The 15254-nt window shown below is 47.4% G+C and overlaps 1 protein-coding gene and 1 pseudogene across 1 annotated transcript in view; both read left to right on the forward strand.

Annotated features, from left to right (window-relative positions):
- Positions 1-558, forward strand: part of LOC108802700 — a 39208-nt pseudogene extending 38650 nt beyond the window's left edge.
- Positions 559-5500: 4942 nt separating this feature from the next.
- LOC108802701 (gastrula zinc finger protein XlCGF7.1-like) overlaps positions 5501-15254 on the forward strand; it is a gene marked incomplete at its 3' end in the record, with an annotated part of 21211 nt that continues 11457 nt past the window's right edge. The window contains exons 1-2 of the mRNA XM_018574559.1: positions 5501-5681; positions 5874-6343. Of these exons, the coding sequence (XP_018430061.1) occupies positions 5501-5681; positions 5874-6343 (651 nt within the window). The remainder of the gene's footprint in view (positions 5682-5873; positions 6344-15254) is intronic.

The raw sequence follows: 15254 nt of genomic DNA on the forward strand, positions 1-15254 counted from the left end.
GCTCCGCCCGGCACCGCCGGGGGGGGGGGGGGGGGGGGGGAACCCAGCCACTCCCCTGTCACGGCAGAGAGCCGTGACAGGATCGAGAAGTGAGCGAACACCGGTCTCTTCCCTATAGAAGCTTCCAATCTAAGGTGCCTATCTCACATACATAGAAGAGCCAACTAACTTTCCAGCATGTCTATGCCACTGTGCTGCTCGGTAGAATTGTTTTAGGCTCTGGGAAATAGTTCTGCCATCTTTGTTTCTTCATACGGATGATCACTTGGGATGCACCGGTAACGTTTTTACGGTATCGATTGCGAGAACCGATATTTTTTTTTCCGCACTCGATGACGGAAGTCCCATCAAGGATTGTTACGAGGAAGCATGGAGCCGGCTTTCTGGCCAATCAGGAAGCCAGGGGGCGGGTAATGACCGGTTCCATGCTCCCTCGTCACTCGTGGTGACCTTCCTGTCCAATCAGGAGCAAGTCATTACATGCCACCCGGCTTCATTAATGTGTCCTGGAAGCTGGCTCCATGCTCCCTCGTCACCACAAGTGGTGTCACCAGTTAACACCTGATGTCAAGCCTTAAAATTGCGTTCGCCTGTGATGCCGCCAAAAACTTCAATGCCCAAAAATTTCCCAAAGGGAACCGGAGCCTGGTCAGCTAAGAAAAGAATGCCTGGTATCTCACTGAGCCATAAACTGAAGGTGACAATCTGACCCATTATTCATAACTTTGAATCTGAGGGAGATATACTAAAATGAACCCTATATATGGCTGCGTCTCTTCAATCGAAATCTGCACATACGGGGCTATACTATGAAAATACTATATGTTTATTTAAATTAAAAGTTGGCAGGGGCTAAGGAGAGGATCATAAAATGCTTAGCCCTCCTACTCACTCTCCCTAGTCCTTCCTAATTGGCTTGGGGGCTGGCTCAGAGACGCCCTCTAAAGGACCGACAAAAAGCAGCTGCGCAGGGCAGTCAGCAGCTCCCATAACACCAAAGCTCTCGTGTAACATCAAAAGAAAGGCTCTTTGTTCATTATTTGCCAAAACCTTTGAGACCACCTGGTGCATTGACGTTAATTGAATCCTTACTGGGTTCCAGAACTACTCCTTCCCATTGCCCTCCTACTCACCACCCCTAGTCCTTCCTAACTGGCTTCGGGGCTGGCTCAGAGAGGCCCTCTAAAGGAATGACAAAAAGCAGCTGCGCAGGGCAGTTAGCAGCTCTCATAACACCAAAGCTCTCGTGTAACATCAAAAGAAAGGCTCTTTGTTCATTATTTGCCAAAACCTTTGAGACCACCTGGTGCATTGACGCCATTTGAATCCTTACTGGGTTCCAGAACTACTCCTTCCCAATGCCCTCCTAGTCCTTCCTAACTGGCTTAGGGGCTGCCTGAAAGACTCCCTCTAAAGGACCGACAAATGGCAGCTGCGCAGGGCAGTTAGCAGCTCTCATAACACCAAATCTCTCGTGTAACATCAAAAGAAAGACTCTTTGTTCATTCCCTGCCAAAACCTTTGAGACCACCTGGTGCATTGACGCCATTTGAATCCATACTGGGTTCCAGAACCACTCCTTCCCACTGCCTTTGATATTTTCACAACGCAATTCGTTAAACGCGAGAGTTGGTCTCCTCCCTCTTACCTGGGTAAGTGGAAATCGGAATTCCTAAACATAATCCTGATGAAACAAACTTGGCTACTTCCTCCTCCATTGATGTTTCTATGTTGGAGGTCAATTGAAAATTGCTTTGCCGGTGGTATAATGTTCCAGTTAAATTGCATGCAACCCATCCTACGCACGGCTCTCCACTCCAATCTTGTGGATCTCCAGGCACCTTTGCTGGAAATGCTACTTAATAGAACCCTTTTGGGCTTCGGTTACTAACATTATTCAGCAAGTGTGTGACATTCAAGTCCCTCTAGACCCATGGTCTTGTTTGTTCCACCTTACGTTGGATCCACCCTGTCAATAAAAAAAAAGAACCTTGGTCCGGTTTATGCTCAAAACGGCCCAGTCTCCCATTCCTAGATACGTGGACTTGACATGCCTTGTCTTTTGTTTCTTTCTAATGTTTGTGTAATATAAGCAACAAAACTGAAGCAAAGTATTTAAAAATCTGAGCTGCAGATTCTATTTTCTCCACAAGGTGGTGATCTCACTTATTGTCAGTGGAACGCAAAGACAGGAAGTGATACCAAAGAAAGTCAAGAATTTCCTGGAGAGGAAAGATTGGAGGAACTACAGGGGAGATATTATTGCAACCAGCAGCAGAGGAGGTAATAGGATATTATTTTATGTTTACACCCAGTAATACACCCCACCACCCGTCATGTCCGTCCTCCATAGTCACTGTGACATCTTTTATCTCCGGCATTTATCCAACTGTCCATCCAGAGCCGCCATTTATAGATCGGATACATCCTAAATATAGAGCCATTTATCCAACTGTCCATCCAGAGCCGCCATTTATAGACCGGAGACATCCTAAATATAGAGCCATTTATCCAACTGTCCATCCAGAGCTGCCATTTATAGATCGGATACATCCTAAATATAGAGCCATTTATCCAACCGTCCATCCAGAGCCGCCATTTATAGACCCGATACATCCTAAATATAACAACTGTCTGACCCTTCTAGCCAAACCTAAAAAAAGGTGTTTGGGTTCAAGTTGCAGTTAAGCTAATCTCTGGTTTTCTTTCAGATCGTTGAAAAATGAGACCTGTAACAGAGTATAACAAGAAGTCCTTGAGAGACCAGTGAGAACTATGAACGTTGTGGAGACGTCTTCCTCCTAATATTATGCAAATAATGATCAGCTTATTATTCATTGATGGAGTCAATAGATAGAGGAGTGTTTTCTATAGATCACATGACCAAATCAAGAAGCATGGACAAAGACCAAAGCCAAGTGACTGAGAGGATACTGAACCTCACCCTGGAGATCATCTACCTGCTGACCGGAGAGGTGAGGAGGATTCTGGGAGGTCACATGACATCACTCTGATCTCTATTAGTGATTATTTTCTCTCTTTCAGGATTATAAAGTAGTAAAAAAAATGTCTGGTGATCCACTAACACCCAACAGATGTCTTCATGAGGCTTCACCCATCACAGAGCCTCCACCTCAATGCCTGACATCTGAGAGGCAAATGACGATTCTCAAAGTCACCAAGAAGATGATGGAGGTGCTGACGGGAGAGGTGAGCGGTGCCGGGAATTCTGGGACATGATCCAGGAACAGACAAGGGGTGTGTCTGGGTGGTGACTGTATCATTGTGTGTGTCAGGTTCCTATAAGGTGTCAGGATGTCTCTGTCTATCTCTCCACGGAGGAGTGGGAGTATCTAGAAGGACACCGGGATCTCTACAAGGACGTGGTGATGGAGAATGAGCCGCCCCTCACATCACCGGGTAAGAGGAGAGAGCAGTACGGAGGCTCCGCCTACATGCCCCATCATCTGATACACACATAGAAACAATGTATTCAGTCAGTGTGTGTGTTTCCTACAGATGGATCCAGTAAGAGGAACCCACCAGAGAGATGTCCCCGTCCTCTGTATTCCCGGGATTCCACCCAGGAAGATCTCACCCTCCCTCACCATGAGAGATGTCCCCGCCCCCTGTATTCCCGGGATCCCACCCAGGAAGATCTCACCGTCCCCCACCATGATCAGGTAGGTGGGATGAAGCATGTAGATTTAAAAATGTATACGAATCTATGAAATGACATTCTTCTGTGTAATCTCTTGTTCCTTTTTATAAACGTATTCTATCATCTTTGGGGTTTAGGGTGAAGAGCTAAAAGACATCAAAGTTGAGTTTAAAGAGGAAGAAGAGATGTTTGTGAGGGGAGCTCGGCAGTCTACTGAGGAGGGTGAGATGATTATGGAAAGGAAACCTAAAGCATGAACACATAGAATGTATGAATACACAGTGACTGCTGAAGTGTGTGGCAGGTGAATGGTACTGGCAACGTCCAGGCCTTGACACTAATGCTGCCTCTAATGAGAATGTAGTTCTCCATAATTGATGGTGGTTGGCCTGCTGCAGATATTCCTCCTTCACTTGCACACCTCAAAGTGGAGTCTGGGTTTCCCCGGATGAATCTGTGTCCTTCCTCTCTGAGTGAAGGATGGAAGTCTTGTAGCATTCAAAGTACCGATAAACAACTACATATACTTATATGAGGTAGGAGCCCAAGACAAAATTAAAGAATAGCAGTACCGTAGAACCATCTCAACCCTACATTGGAGGCATGGCAAAGTATATTTTTGGATTTAAAAACACTTCCCATAATTTTTTAAGGTAATATGTTATGTCAGGTAGACCAAGTTCCCGTGGAAGACTATTTAACATTTTTACAGCTCTCACAGAAAATGATCCTTTCCGTACACAGAGGTTATCCTCTCTCCCTTTAATTGTACACTGAATATTATTGGACAGCCTTCAGTGATGTCCAGGGACGCACTTGAAGATCCCAACAAATGAGGAGGAGACACTGTACACCATATGAAAGGTCCATCTCCATCCCTCAATATAACGTCATGTGACCTACAAATGAGGAGGAGATACTGTACACCATATGAAGGTCCATCTCCATTCCTCAATATAACGTCATGTGACCAACAAATGAGGAGGAGATACTGTACACCATATGAAGGTCCATCTCCATTCCTCAATATAACGTCATGTGACCAACAAATGAGGAGGAGATACTGTACACCATATGAAGGTCCATCTCCATTCCTCAATATAACGTCATGTGACCAACAAATGAGATACTGGACACCATAAGAAGGTCCATCTCCATCCCTCAATATAACGTCATGTGACCAACAAATGAGGAGGAGATACTGTACACCATATGAAGGTCCATCTCCATTCCTCAATATAACGCCATGTGACCAACAAATGAGGAGGAGATACTGTACACCATATGAAGGTCCATCTCCATTCCTCAATATAACGTCATGTGACCAACAAATGAGGAGGAGATACTGTACACCATATAAAGATCCATCTCTGATCTTCAGTAGGCCTCCTAGAATTGAGGTGGGGGAAGGTCCATCTCCATTCTCACAGTTACAGTGTCATAAATGTAGAAGTTCTGGTCCTCGGTGAGGTTTGGGTGTGTTGGATCCTTTATCTGGATTGGGGTCATAGCTCGGTGTGATGATTGCACACAATTCCATGGCAGGGCTCTGAGGATCTCCTTAGTGCTCCACCAACATTTGTGACTTCTGAATACAAAGCTTAAAAATCTTATTCATTGTTATATAAAATGTACTTTCTTACAGATGGACGTTTTGTTCTGAATTCCTCGGAGGGAGATCCAATATTACCTCTAGTTGTGAAGACAGAAGATGATGACATCACACAACGTTCTCCAGGAGTGAATCCCATTACTCATAATAGACATCACAGACCTTCCCATTCAGAGACATCAATAGATCCATCTAGTCCAGAGGAATCTTCTGAGCAATCACAGACTATGACTTCAGACCTCCATCTGAGATCTCACAGTATGAAGAGATCAAAAGATCCATCTAAACCCGAGGAGTCTTCTTTACCTGATGGAGGTCACACAGGAGAGAGTTCATTGTCATCTTTAGATCGTGAGAAATCTCACCCTAAAAATAGAGCACCATCTAAACAGCATCAAAGGTCCCCAGGTGAGCGAACTTTTTCATGTTCAGAATGCGGGAAATGTTCAGCCAACAAACATCACTTTCTTTTACACCAAAGAAGTCACACAGGTGAGTGTCCTTTTTCATGTTTGGAGTGTGGGAAAAGTTTTACTCACAGAGGAAACCTCCTTACACACCAGCGAATTCACACGGGTGAGCGTCCTTATTCATGCTCAGAGTGCGGAAAATGTTTCAGTCAGAAGGCCAGCCTTCTAAGACATCACAGAGGCCACACTGGTGAACGTCCCTATCGATGCACAGAGTGTGGAAAAAGTTTTCCTGAGAAAAAAGTACTCCAAAGACACCAAAGAATCCACACAGGGGAACTTCCTTATTCATGTCCAGAATGCGAGAAATGTTTTGTTGATAGACGAGACCTTATTAAACACCAGAGAACTCACACAAGTGAACATCCTTTTTCATGTTCATATTGTGGGAAATGTTTCATTGAGAAAAAAAAATTGGTTGCACACCAGAAAATTCACACCGGTGATAAACCTTACCCATGCCCAGAGTGCGGGAAATCTTTCACTGTCAAAGGAAACCTTCTTAGACACCAGAAAATTCACACTGATGAACGGCCCTTCTCATGTTTACAGTGTGGGAAATGTTTCAATCAAGAAGGAGACTTTCTTAACCACCAGAGAGTCCACACTGGCTAACACCCGTTTTCATGTTCCAACTGCGGAAAACCTTTCACTCGGAAAAGAAGCCTTGAGGGACACCAGGAAAGGAGCCACTTATAATGTTTAGTGTGCGGGAAATGTCGTACGCCTGAAGGAAATCTCATTACACATCAGCGCACACATACCTGCAGACCTGTCGACAAATGTATGGTGACAACAGTTCAGACGATACAAATTCATAAAATTAGTTGTCAAAGGGGAACATTTTGGCAGCTGTGACATTTCCGTCCCATGTGGAGTTTGAGTCCTCTACTGGCTTCTTCTTTTTTAGGTGAGACTCCGTTGTTCACCTCACATGGCTGACTCCAAATTATCATCTTTAATACCCCTAGGGGCTAAGCTCTTTGACACTGTTGCTGAAGCCCTGATGAAGGGGGGTAATTTGGCCCCGAAACACATTGGCTGCTTTCTTGTTATGGTGGAAAATGTTAATTATTAAAGCTTTGGACTCCTGAGGCGTGTTTTGGAGCTCTTTTCTGATTCTGAGGACACGCTGGCAACTGTGAGAAGGAGGCGGGCAACAAAGACGGGTTACCCACCGACTACCATGACAATACACAGGCAACAGACAAGCGATGGCAGCAATACGAAGGCAACAAAATGCCGGAACATCCAAACCAATCAGAAGTTGTCTTATAGCAAAGAACATTTTTATGTCTAGATATCGGCTGTTGTTTGTCATTATTTTTTTTTACTAAAAAAAGATGTTTCAGTCAATTTATAATTATCCATAAATTTAATTTATTTTTATTTTGGTTATACAAGTTCTGATTTTATTTCCAGATTCATTTTATTTTATTTTCATCACTTACTCTAATTTTTTAAAATAAAGAAGATGGCGCGACAATCTTTTTTTTTACTTATGTCCCTAATTCTTAGATGTCTGGTGATGGGAATGAGCTCAGGTCATAGAGAGTCCTCCATTAGTGATGGGAATGACCTCAGTTCATAGAGAGTCCTCCATTAGTGATGAGAATGAGCTTGGTTCATAGAGAGTCCTCCATTGGTGATGGGAATGAGCTCGGTTCATAGAGAGTCCTCCATTGGTGATGGGAATGAGCTCGGTTCATAGAGAGTCCTCCATTGGTGATGGGAATGAGCTCGGTTCATAGAGAGTCCTCCATTGGTGATGGGAATGAGCTCGGTTCATAGAGAGTCCTCCATTGGTGATGGGAATGAGCTCGGTTCATAGAGAGTCCTCCATTGGTGATGGGAATGAGCTCGGTTCATAGAGAGTCCTCCATTGGTGATGGGAATGAGCTCGGTTCATAGAGAGTCCTCCATTGGTGATGGGAATGAGCTCGGTTCATAGAGAGTCCTCCATTGGTGATGGGAATGAGCTCGGTTCATAGAGAGTCCTCCATTGGTGATGGGAATGAGCTCGGTTCATAGAGAGTCCTCCATTGGTGATGGGAATGAGCTCGGTTCATAGAGAGTCCTCCATTGGTGATGGGAATGAGCTCGGTTCATAGAGAGTCCTCCATTGGTGATGGGAATGAGCTCGGTTCATAGAGAGTCCTCCATTGGTGATGGGAATGAGCTCGGTTCATAGAGAGTCCTCCATTGGTGATGGGAATGAGCTCGGTTCATAGAGAGTCCTCCATTGGTGATGGGAATGAGCTCGGTTCATAGAGAGTCCTCCATTGGTGATGGGAATGAGCTCGGTTCATAGAGAGTCCTCCATTGGTGATGGGAATGAGCTCGGTTCATAGAGAGTCCTCCATTGGTGATGGGAATGAGCTCGGTTCATAGAGAGTCCTCCATTGGTGATGGGAATGAGCTCGGTTCATAGAGAGTCCTCCATTGGTGATGGGAATGAGCTCGGTTCATAGAGAGTCCTCCATTGGTGATGGGAATGAGCTCGGTTCATAGAGAGTCCTCCATTGGTGATGGGAATGAGCTCGGTTCATAGAGAGTCCTCCATTGGTGATGGGAATGAGCTCGGTTCATAGAGAGTCCTCCATTGGTGATGGGAATGAGCTCGGTTCATAGAGAGTCCTCCATTGGTGATGGGAATGAGCTCGGTTCATAGAGAGTCCTCCATTGGTGATGGGAATGAGCTCGGTTCATAGAGAGTCCTCCATTGGTGATGGGAATGAGCTCGGTTCATAGAGAGTCCTCCATTGGTGATGGGAATGAGCTCGGTTCATAGAGAGTCCTCCATTGGTGATGGGAATGAGCTCGGTTCATAGAGAGTCCTCCATTGGTGATGGGAATGAGCTCGGTTCATAGAGAGTCCTCCATTGGTGATGGGAATGAGCTCGGTTCATAGAGAGTCCTCCATTGGTGATGGGAATGAGCTCGGTTCATAGAGAGTCCTCCATTGGTGATGGGAATGAGCTCGGTTCATAGAGAGTCCTCCATTGGTGATGGGAATGAGCTCGGTTCATAGAGAGTCCTCCATTGGTGATGGGAATGAGCTCGGTTCATAGAGAGTCCTCCATTGGTGATGGGAATGAGCTCGGTTCATAGAGAGTCCTCCATTGGTGATGGGAATGAGCTCGGTTCATAGAGAGTCCTCCATTGGTGATGGGAATGAGCTCGGTTCATAGAGAGTCCTCCATTGGTGATGGGAATGAGCTCGGTTCATAGAGAGTCCTCCATTGGTGATGGGAATGAGCTCGGTTCATAGAGAGTCCTCCATTGGTGATGGGAATGAGCTCGGTTCATAGAGAGTCCTCCATTGGTGATGGGAATGAGCTCGGTTCATAGAGAGTCCTCCATTGGTGATGGGAATGAGCTCGGTTCATAGAGAGTCCTCCATTGGTGATGGGAATGAGCTCGGTTCATAGAGAGTCCTCCATTGGTGATGGGAATGAGCTCGGTTCATAGAGAGTCCTCCATTGGTGATGGGAATGAGCTCGGTTCATAGAGAGTCCTCCATTGGTGATGGGAATGAGCTCGGTTCATAGAGAGTCCTCCATTGGTGATGGGAATGAGCTCGGTTCATAGAGAGTCCTCCATTGGTGATGGGAATGAGCTCGGTTCATAGAGAGTCCTCCATTGGTGATGGGAATGAGCTCGGTTCATAGAGAGTCCTCCATTGGTGATGGGAATGAGCTCGGTTCATAGAGAGTCCTCCATTGGTGATGGGAATGAGCTCGGTTCATAGAGAGTCCTCCATTGGTGATGGGAATGAGCTCGGTTCATAGAGAGTCCTCCATTGGTGATGGGAATGAGCTCGGTTCATAGAGAGTCCTCCATTGGTGATGGGAATGAGCTCGGTTCATAGAGAGTCCTCCATTGGTGATGGGAATGAGCTCAGGTCATAGAGAGTCCTCCATTAGTGATGGGAATGACCTCAGTTCATAGAGAGTCCTCCATTAGTGATGAGAATGAGCTTGGTTCATAGAGAGTCCTCCATTGGTGATGGGAATGAGCTTGGTTCATAGAGAGTCCTCCATTGGTGATGGGAATGAGCTCAGATCATAGAGAGTCATCTATTGGTGATGTATTAGTGAGATGGAGAGTACAGAAGGTCAAGTTCCACATGTGTGAGCAGATATTCTGAGGATACATGGAGCCACATTCAAATGTCACATAGAATATTCCCATCGCCACCACCTTGGCTATCCTCCTCATGGTCACAGTGATGGGCTCCATAATTTCACATTCCCATCATCAGGAGCTTACAGAGTATGTCCGTGTCATGTGATCAGTCCCATCCTTGTCACAGTGATTGCTCTGGTCAGTAGTACGGGGATTAGAAGCATGATATCTGGAGGTTTCCCTCATAACGGAATCCTTCTCTCCATACACCCCCCTTCTGCTGATGGAAATTGGGCTCTTCCGTATTGCTGTTGCCTTTCAGTAGAACTCTATACTCAGGCCAAGGTCCCACTTGATCCGGGTTAAGTTCTGTTCTGCTGCCTCGGGGTGTTGTCTAGTAGCAAGCGTTTCCTCACTGTTCCAGTTGCCTCTGTTGTGGATATGCCGGTGAAGAGGCATGTGATATCATAGGACACCATTGTTTCTTCTCTGCCCAATATTAAGTTCTGGATTTTGGTTGTGAAATCCTGAGAGTTCTGTATGTGGTGTTGTGTATTTCGAACCAAAGGGGGCGAGGACTCTGGCTCAGTATTTGGCCATGTTATAAGTCACAGAGTTGATGCTGCTGATAATTGGCCTGAGAGGGGTCCCAACCATAAGTATCTTTGGAAGTCCTTATATACACGGAGGGGCAGAGGTGATGATGCATAGCCCGACCAATGGCTTTGTTGTAGTAGATCTATAGCTTTCTTCTTGTAACCACTGGTTGGGTCCCTTCTTCGTGCTTCATATGTGTTGTCATCATTCCGAAGTGCCGTCACCTTATCATCGTAGTACAATTGTGCATCTTCCTTCATCAGCAGGCCGGATGGTGATGCTCTTGTCTTTCTTCAGGGATGTGACAGCCCTCCTGTGTTCTGTAGTCAGGTGTGACGGAGGTGGTTTGGCCCCGCCAGGTCTGAAGACACTTTTAGGCGAAGTTGTTCAGCCTGTGGCACTTTGTTACTGTGGATCGAGGCCTCGGTGGCCGAGATAACATGGGATGGTTCTGGGTGTGATTGCCAAATTCAACCCTTTAGCAAGGACATCCATCTCGGGTTGGGCAAGAACCCCGTCTGAAAGGTCCTTCACCCATTTTGCAATGTCCCCCGTTTCCTCCTTCCACCTCCAAGTTCATTCCTCACGAGTATGGCCGTTTCCAGTTCGGGAGAACAAAATGGAGAGCTTGTTCCTTGCCCCTCGCCTGCTGAGCTAGCTGTGCGTGCACCGCCAAGTCTGCTGCTCTCCTCCAAGTATCAGCAGGTACCTCCAAAATCAAGCTCTCTTCTAACCGATGGATTGTCAACTGTCAAATGGGTCCGCCGTACCCGCTCATGAACCCCTCAAGGACCGAGGCCTTGTTTTCCTTTTTTGAACATGTTATAATCCACATTTTAGGCCTGAAAATTTGTGCAAGCCCCCCAAATATTTTCTGAAAGCCGAGACCCCGTAGAATAAAATGGTGGCCGTTGCAGAGCAACATTCACCATATTTTAACAATCAGTTACAAAGCCATCCACAACTCCGCCCCCGGCTATATCTCAAAGTATCACACTAACCGTCGGCTCCGCTCTTCCCAAGACCTCTTGCTTTCCAGCTCCCTTGTCAACTCCTTCCATGCTCGCCTCCAGGACTTTTCTAGAGTCTCTCCCATCCTCTGGAATTCTTTACCCCAACCTGTCCTTCTGTCGCCCGCCTTGACTGCCTTTAGGCGATCCCTTAAGACTCATCTCTTCAGGGAAACCGATCCCACCTCAACCTAACCACTCAACCATCACGTTCTCAAACAATTCCTCCCCACACAGCTACCTCCTCATGTATCACTTGCCCCTCCCTTTTAGATTGTAAGCCCTCAGGGGCAGGGCCCTCCTTACCATCTTGTCTTGCCTTGAATTGTGATTGAAGTGTCTGCACTATATTGTAAAGCGCTGCGCAAACTGTTGGCACTATATAAATCCTGTATGATAATAATAATATTTATTCCAAGAGAATATTTAGTAGGAGTCATTCTGAATTTAGAAAGCTAGTCAGATGACCAGCAAAACGTCTTCAAGAAAAACACAGCGAGTCCAGTTGCCTTGACTTATTTTTTACAGATGAACCATGACCTGGAGGTAGGGTTGCCTTTCAGCAAAACCCGAACACTCTAGCGACGCATAGAGATTTTTTGGGGGAGAATGAGTTGCGGCTTATTCATATGTAAATAGTGTCACCCATTCATATGTAAATATCACAGTCAAGACTATTTTCAGTGGGGGGCCAGTAGCCCCAATCTTCATTTTGGTTGCCCCTGTCTGCCTGACATCATGTGTCCGGGTCTCAGCTGCCATGAAACCTGGACACAGGATTCAAAACCCGGACTGTCCGGGTGAATCCCGTACAGGTGGCAACCCTACCTGGAGGAATGGGAAACTTTCACAGACATATTTTAAATTATTTTCGTTATATTTTTTCTCTTCTTAAATAATTTTAGATTTAGATGAACTTCTTCATAGACAACGAAACCGAAGAAGCGCCAAGAAACCGCAGCGGAAATATCGAAGAGCAACGTAAGCTGTAGATTTGATATTCTCCTGAGAGAGGTGATCCTACGTATTGTCAGGGCAACGCAGAGACAGGAACTGATGTGAGGAACAGACAGGAAGTTACATAGATGGACAGGAAGTGATGTAACATACAAACAGGAAGTTCCGGGTGAAAGAGGAGACATTGCTGGAAGTATAAGTATAAGAGGTAAGAAGATATTATTTTTATATCTGTACAGTGTGTGTGGATATAAATACTTCCATGAAGCTGTCTCGGGGTTGTCGTCTCTCCTCTATAGTGGACACCGTGTCTTCTCTGGTCTTCTTATAGTTTTATAGATGAATAAGACTTGTGATACGGTCCATGAAGCCACCTGAGATGTCAGAACGATGGAGGAACGCTGTGCAGACAACATTCCTCCCGGTACAGTCCTCATAATTCTCAGTTTATTATTTCTCTACAGGGAGGAGTGGGCAGGGTAGATCACATGACCACCTTGATCAAGATGGATGAAGACCAACGTCACATGACTGAGAAGATATTACACTTCACCCTGGAGATCATCTACCTGCTGACCGGAGAGGTGAGGAGGGTTCTGGGAGGTCACATGACATCATTCTGATCTCTATTCATAAAGCACAGACCTGACCGGAGAGGTGAGGAGGATTCTGGGAGGTCACATGACATCACTCTGATCTCTATTCATAAAACACAGACCTGACCGGAGAGGTGAGGAGGATTCTGGGATTCTAACATGATATTCCTATTGGTTCCTCCATCCAGAGTTTTCCTCTTCTGAAGTCTGGTGATCATGTGACCATCACAGTGCCTCCATGTGACTCCCTAAAACTCGAGAGACCCAACATGGAGACGATCCTAGAAGTCACCAAGAAGATGATGGAGCTGCTGACGGGAGAGGTGAGTGGTGCCGAGAATTCTGGGACATGATCCAGGAACAGACGAGGGGCGTGTCTGGGTGGTGACTGTAATCGAGACAGAGTACATAGTCCGCAAGACCGCCTCCACTGCCTATTGGTGGGGTTCCAAAAGGACCGGGATAACCGTAGTCTTGTTCTGGCGAGAAACCGCAGGGTGAGATGTCCATTTAGACGAAAAGTCCTCCTCAAAAGGATAGCGAACAGAGAAACAGCTCGGAACTGCGAATGACGTTGTAGGATGTTTCCACCCTTTATAAACGAAATCATCGAAATAGGGCATGTAGGGGGACACCTTAGCGGAATGCCTAGCCTTAGGTGTCCCGAACTGAACTGTCGGCAATGCGGAAGAACGTCCTCAAGTTTGAGGGTCTCCCTAACCGCCCGCATCAGCGCTGAGACCAATTCACGCTCCTGACCCAGTAGCGAAGCCGCCGACTCGTCCTCACTGCCCGACACCAGTTGGAAGAAAAAACCCAAGGATCAGGGCGAGGGGACACCGTGAAAAGCTCCCCTTCCTCCTCGGACTCCCCTGGCAGGGCAGGGGAAGGCAACGGCAGAGTACGTCTCTCATGGGGGTTCTGCGTCAGCGTGCGTTCAATGCGCGTCACAAATCCATCCCTGGCAGAAGAAAAAAACTTCAAGGGACAACGCAGCATGTGGCAAACCCACCAAGGACCCCGAGGGGGGCAAGAGCGCCTGGGAGAGAGGCGCCGATGTACAGGCAACAAAAAGAGGAATCAGCAGAAAGCAGCCCTCGCAAAGTAACGTGGGCGGTGCGTTCCTGCGTTCCATGATACCCCGCTCACACCTCTCCACTGCCTCAGGAACAGGAGACTGTCACAGGCAGAGAGGGAACCCAGCAGCACTCACGACCCCCGCGTCTGAACCACCACAGCAGAGCGATTCGGAGGAGAGCTTCACACGTCTGGTCTGCAGACAGCCACGCTGAAGAAAGGAACGCCCCTTCCGCCCGTCCGAACTAGGCCAGGCACCAGAGCTCCCCACAGGAAGTGACAGCGGCCGAATAGGACGCCTGCCCTCAACGAAAATGGCGGCAGCGAACCTTCCGGAGGCCGCAACAGGTTCGATTTTCGCACGCGGCCGAACGAAAGCGGCTCCCGAACGAAAATGCGGCCGCGGTGCCGAATTTTACCTCAGACATCCCCAGACACCCTCACACAGCCCCCGCAAGTAGAGGTAATGCCACAGAGGGCCCAGCATACGGCCGACACCGACTGACAACCCACACTGCACCCATGAGGTATGGGGAGAGAGACAGAAAGGGGCCCAGTGTAATACTAAGCTGTGGCCCCCCGCCACAGGACCCGGACCCTCACAGCACGTCGCCCCATGGGGGACTGGTCAGTCAGAGAGCCATTCAGCAGGTAGGGTCCACCAGCACAGGTCCATACATACCATACCAAGCAAACTCCCCCCCAGTATCACTGGCCGACTCTAGCAGCACGAAGGCGAAGCCTCACCTCAGGACGTGTGCAGGAAATGGCGGGAAAAGGCCCCTGACCGTGGTCGCGGGGCGCCGCCAGCCTGTGACTGTCAGGCCAAGACCTCCAGTCATATGCACCCCACCGGGCCAAAAAGCCCCCAGGCGTCGAGATATCACCATCGCAGCCGAACCAACCGTAGCGGGACCGCATGCGCCCGTTGGTCGGGCGCATGTCGCCATGGCGACACTTGCTTGAAGAAACAGCGAAGAAAAAGGAGGAAAATAAAAAATTTCCACAGATAAGCTCTTTACTCCTGAAGCTAGGCAAAAAAAACTGGAGACTTGTCAGCAGGCGGGGGGTGGGGCCACCAGCAGGGGCCGCCCCTAGGCTGTCGTTGTCTTTTGTTGTGTGCCTAACGTCCTTCTCCTGCCGGTG

This window comes from Nanorana parkeri, unplaced genomic scaffold, assembly GCF_000935625.1.
Source record: "Nanorana parkeri isolate BGI_ZX_2015 unplaced genomic scaffold, ASM93562v1 scaffold3041, whole genome shotgun sequence".
Taxonomy (NCBI): Eukaryota; Metazoa; Chordata; class Amphibia; order Anura; family Dicroglossidae; genus Nanorana; species Nanorana parkeri.